At 53.4% G+C, this 16,411-nt stretch overlaps 1 protein-coding gene across 1 annotated transcript in view; it reads left to right on the top strand.

Moving 5' to 3' along the window:
• The first annotated feature begins 3,363 nt into the window (after nt 1-3,363).
• CSF1R (colony stimulating factor 1 receptor) overlaps nt 3,364-16,411 on the top strand; it is a 35,022-nt gene continuing 21,974 nt past the window's right edge. The window contains exons 1-5 of the mRNA XM_004453735.5: nt 3,364-4,215; nt 8,307-8,564; nt 9,017-9,301; nt 11,051-11,187; nt 11,832-11,991. Of these exons, the coding sequence (XP_004453792.2) occupies nt 4,167-4,215; nt 8,307-8,564; nt 9,017-9,301; nt 11,051-11,187; nt 11,832-11,991 (889 nt within the window). The 5' untranslated portion in view covers nt 3,364-4,166. The remainder of the gene's footprint in view (nt 4,216-8,306; nt 8,565-9,016; nt 9,302-11,050; nt 11,188-11,831; nt 11,992-16,411) is intronic.

Genomic DNA, 16,411 nt, shown 5'->3' with positions numbered 1-16,411 from the left:
CCTGCCCTCAGCAACTACTGTGGTCACTTTCTCCACATCAAGGCTACAATTTCTTCCATTACTAGTCACAATAGTTCCGTAGTAGAATATCAGTAAGTTCACTCTAATCCATATTTTATTCCTCCATCCTGTGGACCCTGGGATGGTGATGTCCACTCCACCTCTATATCAAGAGGGGACTTAGATTCCACATGGATGATGGATGCAATTCTCCTGCTTGAAGTTGTAGGTACTCTTGTTTCCCTGGTGTGGTGGTTGACCATCTCCACCTCCATGTTAGCTGGCCTCAGTAAGTCCAGTGAACCAGAGGGTAGGAGTTGCAAGTCTGCTGAGGTTCAGGGCCCAGCTGGCACATGGAGAGTCCAGAGATTCAAGCCTCCTGAGTATACACCAACCCTATCACCAACCACAGGTTCAGTAAAAGTGACAGAAGAGGCATATGTAGAAAGGTTACATCTGAGTCCAACTCCATCACACTCAAGAGCACAAATTCCAAAGTAGGTCCAACTGACATGGCATTGAATTCCAGAGCCATCTGCCATGACCATAGGACCTGTGGGTCTCCGTAGCCCTCAGGAGAACCAGTACCTGGGGTTGAATCTACTTTGGCTGTCTCTGGGGTCTTACTGAGGCATGTGTAAGCGCAACCCCTCAGCCTACATGTAGGAAGGATCATGTGTTAAGAACTGCTTTTTAGCTTGAATAAAGGGGGAAATGGCAAAGACAAATGAGTGTATATGGCTAAGAGTCTAATGTGTTTTTGATCTCACTTATTGTGTCTTTCATTCCCATGAGCTCTGTTACTTTTCTATTCAGGTTTTCAAATTCTTCTTTGTGCTCACTCAATGTCTTCTTTTTTAAAGATTTATTTATTTATTTAATCACCCCTCCCTCCCCTCCCCTGGTTGTCTGTTCTCTGTGTCTGTTTGCTGCGTCTTGTTTCTTTGTCCGCTTCTGTTGTCATCAGCGGCACAGGAAGTGTGGGCGGCGCCATTCCTGGGCAGGCCGCACTTTCTTTCACTCTGGGCGGCTCTCCTTATGGGGCGCACTCCTTGCGCGCGGGGCTCCCCTACGCGGGGGACACCCCTGCGTGGCAGGGCACTCCTTGTACGCATCAGCACTGTGCATGGGCCAGCTCCACACGGGTCAAGGAGGCCCGGGGTTTGAACCGCAGACCTCCCATGTGTTAGACGGACGCCCTAACCACTGGGCCAAGTCCATTTCCCCAATGTCTTCTTGATGTCATTTATTTCTTTAGCCATATTGTCTTTCAGCTCATTAATTTGATTTTGGAAATTTGTGTGTATCTCATTAACTAATTGTCTGAAATCCTGTGTCTCTTCTGGGGCTTTGAAATATTTCTTTTTGGTTGGGGGGTTATGCTCCCATTTCCTTGGTATGGCTTGTAATTTTTTACTGACGTTACGCTCAATTTTGTAGGGATTTAGTTGAGGGAGGCTGTGTGTTACTGCTGCTCTTTGATTCTTGGTTCGACCTGGGTCGTTAGCATTGTCACTGTTAGTTGCACAAAACTGGGCTCTGAACCCAATGATGGGTTGCAGAACTTGAGGAGGGAGGCTATCAATGCTGGTAAAAAGCCTCTTTCACTTACTTTTAATTTCCTCACATGCACTTCCTTAGTCTGTCAGCAGATGGCGCTCTTTGGCAGTCCTCTCAGTTAAATGCCTGGTCGGAGAGTGTTTGCTGCAACACAGACCGGATCAATGGGATAGAAGTTCCTGTCTGGGGGCCAAGAGCCTCGTAATTTACACTTTCTCAGAGACAGTTCTCCAATCTTCGCTGGCAGCCCCCTTCCTTTTCCCGGGTAGGAAATAATTCCACTCCCCTCTGCAGCCTCAACAATCAGTCCGGGTTAGTAGAGAGGGAGACTGAGAAGGTCGGATCTCTTCAGTCCCAGATACTTTATTACCGAGCTGGCCCCGAGGCAAAAAATGGCGGGACCCCACCCTCCTGGAAGGGCTCCTGGGACCCAGCAGAACAATCTGTAGGTCAAATACCGAGTCAGCCTTAGGCTGTGTCCCTCTTTCTCCCCTTTCCTGGGACGGTGGATCCCTCCGGCCCTTTTGACTAGCCACTGGCCCGGAGGCCTGAGAATTCAAGTGTCTTTCATATGGGGAAGGGTGCGGGCCGTCACAGCTGCAGCCTTTAACTGTCGTGATTTTCCTTTGTCCCTCTCTCTTCTGGGTGGTGTCCAGCCTGCCACTGGTGTCCTAACTCCTAGAAGATTTTTTCCAGGTTGTTTCTACCTGTCCTCTAGCTATTATTCTGGGAAAGAAGAGAGTCCTGGGTCTTTCTAGTCTGCCATTTTCTTGAACTTTTTTTATTTTTTAATTTTTTTAAGGTACCAGGGGCTGGGGATTGAACCCAGGACCTCATATGTGGCAAAGCTGGCACTCAACCCCTGAGGAACATCGGCTTCCCTGAATTGGTTTCTTCATTTGTTTTTTGTTTGTGATTTCAGCAGTCACCGGGAACTAAACAGGACCCTTGTGTGAGAGGTGGGCGCAACCACTTGAGCCACATCCGCTCCTTTTTTTTTTTAATAGTAAAGAACATTGGATATCGTCAGACTTTTCTTGCATCAGTTGAGATGATCATATTTTTTCCCCTTTATTCTATTTTTGTGGCATATTACATTGATTCATTTTCATATGTAGAACCACCCTCGCATTGCCAGGATAAGCTACATTTGGTTATGTTGTATAATAATTTTAATATGTTGTTGGATTTGGTTTGCTACAATTTTATTGAGGGTTTTAGCATATATTTTTATAAAGTATATTGGTCTGTAGTTTTCTTTTCCTATGATGTTATTGTCTAGATTTGACTCAAGATAATGCTGGCCTCATTCTTTCTAATTTGGGGAAGAATTTGAGAAGGATTCATGATAAGTATTCTTCAAGTGTTTGATAGAATTTGCCAGTAAAGCCACCTAATCCTGGGCTTTTCTTTGTTGGGAGGGTTTTGGTTACTGACTTAATCTTTTTACTAGTTATAGGTGTATTTGGTTTTTCTGTTTTTTTTGAATCAGTTATGGTCAGTTGTCAAGATTACTAAAGGCTCAAAATACTTTACTGAGCTAATATGCCTGAGTACATGGGAAGAATGATCATTTTCCTGAACTTAGAGAAAATATTATATTTCTTGGTTTCAAGTTAGTTTTAAGTTTCAAGAAGTAATTTTAGAACCATGGTATTCAGAGATAAGAAGGATAATAACAAGAGACTCAGTAACAGAAGTAGAAGTGATTCCTTCCAGGGAAGGAAAGAGGTTGTAAAGTAACTTTACAACCATGGTATTTAGAGATAAGAAGGAAAATAACAAGACACAGCTAAGGGAAGTAGAAGTCATTCCTTCCAGGGAAGGAGGGGGCAGAGGAGTGCTATTTTTCTTAGGAAATATGGCAGAACAATTAGACTTTTTATAAAAATTAATAATAAATAACGTAGTTAATCCATGAAGAAGCAGTTGTATAACCAAACTGCCTGGGGCCAAATCCCACTTCCACCATTTCGGAGCTGTGTGGCCGTGGGCACATTCAAGTTGTCTAATCTCTCTGAGCCTCAGTTTTCCCATCTGTGAAATGCGAATAACAGTACCTACCACATATAATTTTTGTGGGAAATCATTGAGATTATGCATGTAAAGTGCCTGGCTGGTGTGTGTACTGTGAATGGAAGTTATCAGGCTCTCCTAGACCAACCGAACTTCCCTTTTGGCTGAGCCAAAGCCAGCTGGCCACTCTGAGACCCCCGTTTGTGCTACTGCCTGTGACCACCTGAACTTGGCCGTGTCTCTTCTCCCAGGGCTCCTTGGAGGCAGCCTCAGAAGGGCCCCAGACTTAGCCAGCTCTCTCCTAGGCTCAGGCTGGCTGTGCCCAGGCTCCAACCCCACCCCCTGGGGTTCATGGCTCTGTTTTCTTCTGAAGACCTAAGATTTCCAAACTCTGTGGTTGCCTTGCCTAGCTAAAAAGGGAAGCAGGGGATCAGCCCGAGGAGGAGGAGGAAGAGGAGAACAAGACAGCAGCCGGAGCAGCAGAGAGGAACCTTGCCAGCGGTCCTGATCCCCACGGAGCTAGCAGCTGGGAGCCCAGTGTCCTGCCCGCGTCCAGCCCTGCGCCGGCCTGGCTGCCTCCCCCTGAGGCCATGGGCCCAGGGGCTCTGCTGATCCTGCTGGTGGCCACAGCTTGGCACGGTAAGAGCAGAACTGGGGGCTTCGGGGAAGGGAAAGGGACAGGGAATGCTTCTCTGGAAGGCCTCTTTGAGCTCCTGACCTCTGGGTGTCCCCACTCTGTTCCTCCATCCACCCAGCGCTGGTCTGCAGGCCTGTGGGTGTCTGCTTTAGAGAAGCAGTGGAGTTAAACTAGGGTGTGGATGGGGTGGAAGTAGCCTGGCCCATGGCTGGGGATCTGTCGCAGCTGAGGCATCGATTCGCCATGTGTCCTGAACAAGTCCCCGCTCCTCTTGGTCCTTCTGGGTCTGTAGCTATTCAAGGGCAGGCATGTTGGGGCGGGGGTGGGGTGGCGTGTTTGATGGACCAGACTAGAGCAATGCTTTTCAAACTTTATTGTGCATACAAGTCACCCGGGAATCCTGTTTCAGTGCAGATTCAGTAGGTCTCAGGTGGGACCTGAGCTCTTGCGGGTCATGCTGACGGTTCTGGTCCAGACCTACCTGAGTAGTGAGGTCCCAGAGGACCCTGAGGGCCGGTCAGCTCTGCGAGCCTGCCCCGCGCTGGTTCTAAGCAGCGCTTAAGCTGAAAGGCCCAAGGGGCAGGCGAGGGGTGCCTAGGCCCTCCTTTGGGAGGCGTGGGCAGCCAGTGGGAGGAAGAGGTAAGTGCTTGGCCAGGGCTCAGGAGAGGGAAATTTGGGGAGAGGGAGTTTTAGGGCAGGAGTAGGGCTTCCAGGCGAAATCAGTGGGCAGCGAGTATCTGCCGGGCGCAGAGCCCTCCCAGACCCAGGCTGCCTGTCTCCCCCGCCCCCACCCAGGCAGCAGTAGTGACAGCAGAATTGCCTTCTAGGAAGGCCCTGACTGGAGGTGGGGCGCTGGTGTGCTTGGCTTGGACCTACAGTCGGCCCCACAAACATGGTTAATATTCAATCATATGCTTATTTTGAGGGACTTGGGGGGATGGTGGGCATTGACGGGCTAGAGGGGGGCTAAAGCCCCCAGGCCACCCCTTGGCAGTGCCGCGGCCAGCATGCTTGACTCTGGCCTCCCAACAGTCCCAGGGCTGCAGCACTGTGGGGAGTCGGCATATCTGGTTCCTGGTAAGGAGATGGCCCTTTATGCATTTTTTTTTGGCTCAGACTATCCCACTGGGCTTGAGTGTTGTGTTTTTTGTTTTTATTGTATATATATGTATTGTACATGTATTTTACTATGTGTATAATTTACATATAGTAGAAAACTCAGATTCTTAACTAGACAGTTTGATGAGTTTTGACACATGCACTTCCCTGTGTAGCCGGCATCCCAATCCCCTCCAGAAAGTTCCATGGTTGGATTATACTGCTTTGTCCTGTGCTGCGTTCTGGAACCTGTGGGGGGTTTTCTACCACCCAGGCCCCGGGGGAGAGAAGATATGGGGGACAGGGGCTGGACGCCCAAGCCTTCCGGGCAATAGCCCAGGGGTGAGTGGAGGTGGGGGCGGGTGCTGCTGTGAAGGAGTCAGGGTCCCTAGAGACGAAGAGACCCTGAGGCAGAAGTGGGGGCCGAGTCCCAGGCCCCGGTGCGCGCTGTGCCTGTCGTGGAGGGCCGTGGAGCTGGGGGCGCATTCTGGGAGCTGGGACGGAGGGTCAGGTCGGGGGGAGGGGGAGCTGAGAGGAGAGCGGGAAGACAACACAGGCGCAGCGTGGGGCCTTGGCCGGGGTCCAGCCCCCGCCCCCACCCCAGGGAGGACAAGGGCTGAGCAGGCTTTCCTTCCCGCCAGCCAGCAGGGGGAAGTTGGGGGTGAAGTCAAGGGTGTCAGCCATGTCCTGCGTGAATACCCGGACCGCAGGCTGGGGCACAACAGGACAGAGGCTCTGACCACGTTTCCAGGAGGCAAAGGCTGGAGCTAGGAGGGGGTAGGACGTGGGGAGGGGCTGGGAGAAGCCACCTCCGAGACCAGGCAGGGACAGCGGAACATGGCGTGAGACCCCAGAATTCAAAATCGTGGGGCGCCACAGCCAGAGACTGTGATCTTTAAGGGCTAAAATCTTCAGGCCAGAGGGACCTTGGAAACGGAGGCTTTGGAGCAGGAGCAGCAGCGCCTCGCAGGACCTCTCGGAGGGGAACTCCGATCCTTCCCCAGGATAGAGGAGTGGCCTGAGGGTGGGAGAGGTTAAACAACCTCCCCAGCTGCTAAGGGGAGGGCCACGTTTCACACCAGGTTGGTGTGACCCCACAGTCCAAATCCTTTCCTGCAGTAAAACCCAGCTTGGGGCCCAGGATGGCTTTGGCAAAAATGGGGCAGCACCAGACTTCCCAAAAGCCTGCCAGAAATGACACTCGTCCCTCTCCCTGGTGGTCACCCCGCACACTCCACACCCAGCCCCCTGTATCGCCCCGGTGAGGTTTGTCAGCTCCCTACCCTCGGGCCGATGAGAAGCTCTGGAGGAAAGGCTGCACGTCTCTGATGCTATGAAACCAAAACCTACATTAAGCCAACCTGAAATTGGCAGGGAAGGTCTTTCCACATCTGAGGTCTGGGGTGGAGTGGGGAGTGCCCGTGTAATGAGCTTTTGTAGAAGAAGCCTTGAAGTCACCAGATGCCCTTGGGCTCAGAGGCCTGGCCACTGGGTCCCCACCACCCAGCGTAGAGGGGAGGGGAGCAGAGGGAGCTGGACTTGCCAGGGCCACCCGGGGGCAGGCGCAGAGCCGGGCCTGCAGCCGGGGTGTTTTGATGCCAGCAGGTGGCACCTCCTCTCCTGGGTGTCTGTCACCTGGTGAGGGGACAGTGCCAGGCGAGCCAGGAAGCAGAAGTGAGAACATCCCTGGGAGAAGGGCTGCAGGCTGAGCGGAAACCGGGGGCTGGGCCAGGGGCGCAGGCAATGTGTTTCCGCCTGCGCCGGCCGGGGGGCGCCTGGCAGCCCCTCCGAGGCCTTGAATCAGCTCTCACTTCCCTCCTTTCACCCTATTTTAGGCCCTAGAAAACTGCTGACACTGCAAAGGCAACGAGCCTTCTTCCCGGAGGCCTGATAGGGGTTGCAAGTTCTCTTTTCTCCTTAAAGAAAATTATCCTTAAAAGAGATTGGCTGCGGGAACAGGGGCGGCTCAAGCCATTAGGTGCCTCCCTCCCACATGGAAGTTCCTGGGTTCAGATTGTTGTGCCTCCAAAAAAAATGAAGATGAGCACACAACAAACAGACATAGAGAGTAGACAGCGAGTGCAAACAATGGGGCGGGGGGCAGGGGGAATAAATACATAAGTCAATCTTTAAAAAATATACTTTAAAAAAGAGAGAGAGATTGGCAGTGAAGGGGTGATGCAAGAGAATTCTGCACACTATGTGTGATTGTTTTGTAAGTTCAAAACTTCTATAATAAAAATAAATAAATACATTTGAAAAAAGAGAGAGATTGGCTCCCCCAATAGCCACAGCAGTGCAGGAATGTAGGGTGGGCTACTGGAGTGGGCTCGATAACAAAGAGTACTCCTTTAGTGATAGGCAAACTTCCTAACATCCCAAAGAATGGGTACAATGATTGTCCCCATTTCATACATGGAGAAATGGAGGCACAGAAAGATCAGGCAACTTGCCCAAGGCACACAGGGGATAATGAAATCTGGGCAGTTAGACTCCAGAATCCACACTGTGCTACAGATCAGATGTCCAGGGGAGGGAGCGGGCACAGCAAAGACCCACCCTGCTGGGTTAAGACCCTCCACTCCTTTTCTTCTCCATGCATTTCTTCCTTCATTTGCTGTTTCAGCCGCCTGTTCTGAGCCAGGCCCTGGCTCAGCGTTGGGGATGCAGAAGGACCGCTTTGTAGACAGAGCTGAGGGAGCACCTCCTGGAGAGGGGAACGATGCATTCACAGCTGGGACCTCCCAGCCCTCCTTTCTCAGAGGAGGGGCCTGCTGGACATCAGAAATGTCCATCCATCCCTGAGGCCAGGGCTTGGCGCTGGGCAAATGACCAGCAAGGCCAGGGCCGGGCTCCAGGAAACCCGAGAGTGACGGCGCAGCAGGGGCCAGAGCCCCGGCCCTGCACCGCCCCTGCCAGGGTGCCACCCGCTCACGGGCAGGGGGTGGCCTGGGGTGGCACCTCAGGCCTCTCTTCTCTCCCTCATCCCCACCAGGGCAGGCCATCCCAGTAATAGAGCCCAGCGGCCCCGAGCTGGCTGTGGAGCCGGGCACAGCGGTGACCCTGAGATGTATGGGCAACGGCAGTGTGGAGTGGGACGGCCCCATCCTGCCCCACTGGACCCTGGCACCCGCGGCCCCCAGCAGCGTCCTGACCACGCCCAATGCCACCTTCCAAAACACGGGGACCTACCGCTGCACTGAGCTCGGAGACCCACAGCGGGGAAGCGCCACCATCCACCTCTACGTGAAAGGTGAGGACTCCGACCCCACTCCCAGGAGGCCCCCGGGGCCCAGCAGGAGTGGGCAGGAGGGCTGGGCCCTATATATCAACAATCCTAGTGATGGCAGCGCCCCGTTCGTCGAGCTTCCGATGTGCACAATACCTGTGGCCACATGGCCACCACTTCTAATTTAACATCGTCCTTACAATAAGCCTGCGAGGGAGATTCTAGGAGTACGCCCATGGCACACAAGCTGGGAGGGGTCAAGTCATCTGTCCAGGGTTACACAGCATCGGGTAGTGGGGCTGGGGCTGGAGCCCAGAGCCCCCCCGCTCAGAAGCGCTGGCTGAGCCGCCCCGTCTTGTGCGCCAGACCCCGAGCAAATGACCTACCTCTCTGCGCCTCCCTTCACCAATGCCCAGGCACGGGACTGGCCTGGTGGAGGGAGGGCAGCTGTAACCCCGCACCACCCTCGACCGCAGACCCTGCTCGCCCCTGGCACGTGCTAGCCCAGAAGGTGGTGGTGTTCGAGGGCCAGGATGCGCTGCTGCCCTGCCTGCTCACCGACCCGGCGCTGGAGGCAGGCGTCTCGCTGCTGCGGGTGCGTGGCCGGCCCGTCCCACGCCACACCAACTACTCCTTCTCGCCTTGGCACGGCTTCACCATCCACAAGGCCAAGTACCTCCAGAGCCATGACTACCAGTGCAGTGCCCTGGTGGGCGGCAGAGTGACGACATCCATCAGCATCCAGCTCAGAGTGCAGAAAGGTGCGGGGCCGGGGGTGGGCACGGAGACCCGGCAGCACCGCGGGGGGCTGGGGCCTGGGGCGCCAGCGGGACATGCCCTCTCTTCACTCCTTCCTCCATTCATTCCACGGGCACCTTTGGGGCATATGCTGGGGCGAGACGGGCAAGTTGTGTGGGGGGCAGGAGACAGCCAGCATCAAGTAGGTAACTCGGTGGACAAGAGCATCTCGGAGAGGATGACATACGATGAAAAGACTGAAGCAAGGCAGTCAAGCAGAGAGTGCATGGGTGGTGGGAGAGGTAGCCTCGTCGAGGGGTGATACTTTATTTGGACTGAAATGTGAGTGATGCAAAGGAGGCAGGTGGCTGGGCAGGGAGCAGCAGGTACACAGCCGGGAGAGGGAACAGGCTCCCAGCTTTCCTGGATGGAGGGAGAGCCTGATGTGCTCCTTCACCTGCAGACATGGATTTCCCGCTTGTGCCAGCCTGGTGCTGGGCTCCGGGCACACGAACTGGAAGCGGCTGAGCCAAGAGAGGGAGGTGGTGGTGCCATGGGGAGGGCATGGCGGTGGGTGGGAGGGCCCATGACCCAGGGCCTGCCCTGGAGGCTGGGCTGGGGGAGGGGGAGGTGGGCGCAGCCCCATGCCCCACCCCCATGGGGGCTGGCGGCTGGGTGGGGGCGTCTGGAGGGCTTGGGCTTGGGACAGGAATGAGGTCTCTGTAACGGGGCCCAGGATTGAAGCAGGCAGCTGGCCTGATGTCCCTGGGGTCAGAGGCTGCTAAACTTGCCCAGGAGGTCAAGGGGCCCAGTGTGGGGGCAGAGGATGCTAGGCCCCCTTCTGGGGGCCCTCGTCCTGTAGGGTCCTGGGCTGGCTGGGAACCATGAGTCCTGGGCCCGGGTTCTGCCATGACCCCCTCAGTGACCTTGGCTGAGTCCCCTGGTATCTCCAAATCTCGGGAAACTGGACTAGATCATCTTTCAATAATAGCAACTGCTAGAAATGTTCATTCAGTGCCTGTGTCAGGTGCTGAGCTAACTGCTGGGGATATTGCCTTCATGGACTTGACATTCTATGGGGGAGATAGACTCTAAAGAAAATAAATACAAATTGTTATAAACAAGAAGCCAAGCCAGAGAAAGCTGTGTGTGCGTGCGTGTGTGTGTGCAGAGGGGTGGGGGTGGCTACTTCAGCCAGGCCAGTCACCAAGGCTTCTCTGCCAAAGTTTTGAGCTAAAGACCTGAAGGCTGCGAGTGAAGCCTTCCCGGAGGGAAGGGTGAGTGCGAAGGCCCTGCGGCGCGAAGGAAGCAGTGTGGCTGCCCTGCAGTGCGTTAAGGCCCGCAGGTGTTAGGGTGGTGGTCACAGGGCCTGGGGCTATGGGAAGGACTTTGGCTTTTATCATGAGAGGAACAGAGAGCCACCAAACGTTTATGAAGATAGTGGCATGATCTGATTCCTGGTCTTAAGAGCTCACTTTGGCTGCTCTGAGGACCTGAGGCAGGGAGGTCAGAGGGGAGGCACTGCGAGGTAGTTACTAACAAGAGTGCAGAAGAGAATGGCAGTGGGGCCTGGGAAAGGGGTGGAGATGGAGGAAAGTGGACATTTTCAAGGCCTATATTGGAGACGAGTCTTGCCATCAGAGGGGCTGTGGGGGAAATTGAGGCATCAAGGCTGCCTCCCCGGACCCGGGGCTGAGACAGTAGCGAGGTCCATGCAGGGAGCAGGACAACAGCTCTGGCCCAGTGTTCACGGGTCCCTCCCCCGGCCTCAGTCCTCCCAGGGCCCCCCGACTTGACGCTGGAGCCTGCAGAGCTGGTGCGGATTCGAGGGGAGGCTGCCCAGATCGTGTGCTCAGCCAGCAATGTTGACTTCGACTTTGACTGCTCCCTCCACCGTGGAGACACCAAGGTCAGTCCCTGTGGGGACAGCGGGTAAAGTCCGCCCATCCTCCCAGCACCCCGGGCCCTGCTGGTGGAGCCCCCAACCCCACCCCAAAGTGGCTCTCTAGGATGAGGGCGCGGCCTGGCCCAGGGCGGGAGTGGGCTTGCCCAGGGTCTCACTGCCGGTCTGTAGCTGATCCAGAACTAGGACTCGGGCTTTTGATACTGACCCTTGTGTGTGTGTGTGTGTATGGGGGCGCGCGGAGGGGCCCGACTCAAGCCCCTTGACCCAGCCGGGCGCCAGCTCACTTCCGACTGAGCGAAGGGTTCCTGGGCCACTTTGGAAGCCCAGGGAAATAACGGCTATTCCAGAAAAGCTTTGGGGGAGAGGGAGGAGTGGGGGGTATTCCCAGGAGAGAACGCCTGGCTGCTTTAGGGAGCCGCCTCCCACTGGGCCCACAGCGTGCCAGGCGCACCAACACCATTTACGGCAATAGGTCACTTTTCACTACCACCCTGGGAGCGGGGCCCAGCCTTAGTCCCATTTTACAGAGAAGGAGATGGAGGCTTCAAGGACAGGCAGATAGTAATCAGCCGAGGCTGCAGGTTTGAGCCCATCCCTGGTAACCCCTAAGCAACCTCGGTATCCGCTTCCATTCCTTCTGGCTGCAGCTCACAGTCCCTCAACTATCAGACTTCAGTGACAACCGATACAAAAAAGTCCTGAACCTCACCCTCGATCACGTGGACTTCCACGACGCCGGCAACTACTCCTGTGTGGCCACCAATGCCCGGGGCGTCCGCGCCACCTCCATGGTCCTGCGGGTAGTGGGTGAGTGGGCAGGGACTGGTAGGGTCCAGGGATGAGGGTGCTGTGTGAGGGTTTGGGAACGCAGGAGCTAGACGCAGAGGAGGAGACCGGTAAGAATACCTCCGTTAAAATCCCTCCGTCCTGGGCCTGGCTAGGCAGCCACGTCCTCCGGGGGCCTTTGATATCGGGCAAAAGCCAGTTCTTTTCTCCCGATGTGCCTTATAAAACCAATTTCTAAGACACCAGGGTTTCAAAGACAGAAAGAGTTTATTTGGTTGCCCAAGCAAAGGAGCACAGTGGCCTAATGGCCCAGAGCTGCCTCTCCGATCTGCAGACATTCTAAGGTTTTATAACATCAGGGTCCTCGTGAATAATTGGGATGATCCCTTCATTAATAAACATTAAGGGGCTGAATAGGATGGGGGCGGGCACCAAACGAGGATGAGTCGCAAAGTTACACTCATTATCAGAGATCAAGGTTCTGGGATAGGAAAATAGAGGTCAGTCACAAGGTTTTCCGTATGGATATTAAACCGAGGAGGGTGGAGTGGTTACCTTCACAATAGCACACAAGGGAGCGGGGGTAGCTCGGTGGTTAGCCTGCTTCCCATGCGCAAGGTCTCGGGTTCAAGCCTGTGTACCTCCTAAAAAAATAGTAAGCATGCGCAAGAGTGAGCCGCATCTGTGAACAGGGTGAGGTCAATCTAGATCTATCATCTCAGTAGTAAGCATACACAAGGGCGGGCTTAAGTCTAGAGTAACCATGAACAGCGTTGAGACCTGCTTAGAATGACTATCACAATAGCAGGTCTAGGTTAAATCCAGCCAGTTTCAGCAACTTCAGATATGGACTTTTTGCTCTTTTATAATATAAAGGCATCTATGTAATGATTTTGTAACCATAATTATTTGTTAATGCTTAACCCTCGGTTATACCTTCCCAGACCCTCTCCCAGAACCCTTTTCCCTCCTTGGGGTTCCTGCCATGTCCGGCGGCGTTTTTCTTTCCCTGCGTTGGGATTGGTGCGCGGGAGCTCCCTGCTGGACTTGGGGTGCTCACTCAGTCAGTCATTCCTTCAAGCCTGGCACTGGCACTCACATTACACAAACATGTGAGCAGGCAATGGTCACCCAGTGTGACCGCGGGGGAGCATGGGGTGTCATGGGAACCCCAAGGGGGTCCCCAGCTCAGGCTTGGACAAAGGTAACTGGAATGGGAAGGATGAAGGGGGCTTGCCAGGCAGAGGGGTGGGAAAGGAAGGGGATACTTCTGGCAGAGAAATCAGCATATGCAAGGCCTGAAGTCAAAGAGACCATAGGGCAGGAGTTCTTAACCAGGGGTCCAAGGACCCCCAGGAGGTCTGTGGAAAGATTCCAGGGGGTTCATGAGCTTGAATTGTAAATTAAAAAACATTACTCTTGTGGGGACATGTTGGTACGGTGTAATGTATTTTTTAAGTAATAAATAGTGTAGTGTAGACTTAGTAAGGAGTCTGTGGTTTCAGTTTTCACCTGACTGGCAAGGGGGTCTGTGGAACAGAAAGGGTTAAGAGCCCCTGCCATAGGGTATTGGAGGCACGGGAAGAAGCTGATAGCAGCAGGGGTGTCAAGCGGTGTGGCCGGCCTAGGGGAGGCAGGGGTGGAGGTGGAGGCCAGAGGGCAAGGAGCTTGGAGCATAAGTGGGGAGTTCCTCCTGTTCTGTGGGCAGTGGGGGTGTCACTGAGGGTTTTAAGGAGATGATTGACAGGATCGGATTGCACAGAGGGGACACAGGGTGGTGACTCAGGAGTTCCTCGGCGGCATTCCAACCGGACTCACCTATGACTAACAGGTGGCTTAACCACTCTGTGGCTCAGTTTCCCCATCTTCAAAATGGGGGTATTAGCGGGAATTGCCTCATAGGTTTGTTGTAAGAAACTAGCATCTCTAGCTAGAGAGGTGGACGGGTAGGTTGGTAGGTATGGATCTACAGATAGAGATAGAGATGGTACTTAGAGTAGGGCCTGGCATGGAGTAAACGTGGTGCAAAGTGCGCTGGGGTGTTAGCTGAGGTGGGCGAGTCGGATGCCGAATGGACGGGGTGGGAGATGGGAGGCTGCGGGCTAGTCAGGCATCGATAAAGCGGTCCGGGCTGGAGGTGGCAGCGGTGCTGGACCATGGTTGGGGTTGCAGACAGTTATTGCAAACCTGACTGATGGCTACCTCCTAAAAAAAACAAAAAAATAGTAGGCACGCACAAGAGGGAGCCTAATCTGTAAAGAAGGCAAGGGGTGAGGAAGAGGGAGGAGCTAAGGATGCCTTCCAGGTCTCTGACTGGAGTGATTGGGCGGCGGGCAGTGCCAGTCACCCGACTGGGAATCGGGAAGCAGAACAGGAGCTGCTTCAGGTGGGGTCGGGCTCTGAGTTATTTCAGCCTGGCTACACCTCCCTGAGACTGAGAGGGGGAGGAACAGGAGACTTCTGCCCTCCTGGTGCATCAGCCCACGAGATGCAGTGTGGAATGTGAGCTCTGCTGTGCGCCCGACCTGCGCTGGGAGCTTTGGGGGATAAAGGGAAAGAGGAGCAAAAGCGTATAGAGTTGTATCCCAGTTACGGGTTCTAATTCTATCCATTTTCTAGGGCAGGAATACAGTTGTCTCACTCAATAAATTGCATTCATTCAGACTTTTGCCAAATATTGGCAAAAATAGATAAAATTTTTGCCCTCATGCAGCTTGTGTTCTAGTTGGGAGGAGACAAGCAATGAGCAAAGTAAATTATTTTAAAAAATAAGTTATATCGTGCTTACAGTTTAAAATAGTGTGGTCATCAAGAAAGACATCTCTGGGAAGCTGACATTTGAGCAAACATGTGAAGGAGGTGAAGGAGCAAGCCATGCAGATATCTTGGGAAAGAGAGTTCCAGGCACAGGAACAGCAGGCATCCCAGGCAGGACTGTGCTTGCCGTGTTCAAGGAACAGGTTGGCTAGTGTGGCCAGAGGGGTGAGCAAGAGGACAAGGTGAGGGCAGAGGGGTAAAGGGGGAGCGTAGCAGATCATGAAGGGCATTGTCGGCCAATAGAAGGACTCAACTTTTCCTTTTAAGTGAGATGGGGAACCATTGGTTGATTTTGAGTATGGGAATGACAGGATATGATTTAGAATGTTACAAGATTTAATAGGACTCAGTGCTTTGTCTTAGACTATCTGTAGCTAGTCAAGGGTAGTGTCAGGGAAATGAGTTAGGAGACTACTGCACCAGTCCAGGCAAGAGGTGATGGGGTTTTGACAGGGATAATATTGGGAGAGGTGGTGGAAATAGTTGAAATCTGGAGTTTGGATGGATGGATGACTAGATAGATGAGTAACTAAGAGAAAGGGAAGACAAAACCTTGCTCTTAAAAGCTGATAGACTAGTTGGAGAGGAAAGATAGCTACCTAAAGGGAGAACAGAATCAGATGTGTGAAGTAATACAGGCATGGCGCCTAATGAGTGTTTAGTCTGGAAGGGAAACAGGAGTCCAGAGGAAGGAGAGCCCCCTGTGGCCTCCAGTGATGGGCGGAGACTCCCTGGGGTGGGGGTGAGTCTTGAAGGGTGAGGAGGATCTAAAAGAAGAGAGGAAGAGGATGAGGTTTCTGGTAAGGGAAATGGCTTGAGCAAAACCTCCAAGGATGGCATGACCATGAGGTGTTGAGAAGATGTTAGGGGACCCAGACGGGTAGAGCATTTGAGCGTGTGTGTGAGAAGAAGGGGAGGTGGCTGGGTAGGCGCAGTGAGACCTGACTGAGGAGTGGTGGTGATAGGGAACATGGGGGACTTTGGGGCAGGCACGTGACATGGAGAAGCGTAAATTTTAGATTCGTAGACTTGAGGAAGGAAGGACGCCCTTTGCCTTTTACAAAGCCCTGGGGTTTTGAGGAGGTATCTTAGGAGCTTCCCTGAGAAACCTGGAGAGGCTGAGTGAATGGGGGTTCTTGCCACATCTCCCTTACCTGTGATTCAACCAGACCAGATTGATTTTCATTCGTTCATGATTTCATTAAAAGAAAACTGTCAGAACTCTTTCAGGTGCAGGTAACAGAAACCAACTCAAACTAGCCTGATAAAAAAGTCACGTCACTGGCCATAAGGCTAAAAACTCTATGGCTATCCAGCTTCAGGCACGGGTGGACCTAGGTGTTCTTGAGCAGATGTGGTCAAGAATCTGTTGTTCCTAACGCTCAGCTCTACTTTTTTCTTTTTGGCTTAGCCCGCAGGTAGGCTTTTCCCTTGTGGCAACAAAACACCTAGTAGCACCAGGCTTGGCAACCCTGGGGGAATGAGTGCTTCTCTGTCCCCAGAGTTGCAGCAGAAATCCTGGAATTAAGTTTCCCTGGACTTATGGACTCATATGCCTACCCTGAACCAATCACTGGGTCCAGAGGGGACAGACTACTCTGGTTGGATGGCCAGGGCTACTTGC

This window comes from Dasypus novemcinctus, chromosome 2 (genome assembly GCF_030445035.2).
Source record: "Dasypus novemcinctus isolate mDasNov1 chromosome 2, mDasNov1.1.hap2, whole genome shotgun sequence".
In the NCBI taxonomy this organism is placed as follows: Eukaryota; Metazoa; Chordata; class Mammalia; order Cingulata; family Dasypodidae; genus Dasypus; species Dasypus novemcinctus.
This window is presented reverse-complemented; position numbering and strand designations above follow the sequence as displayed.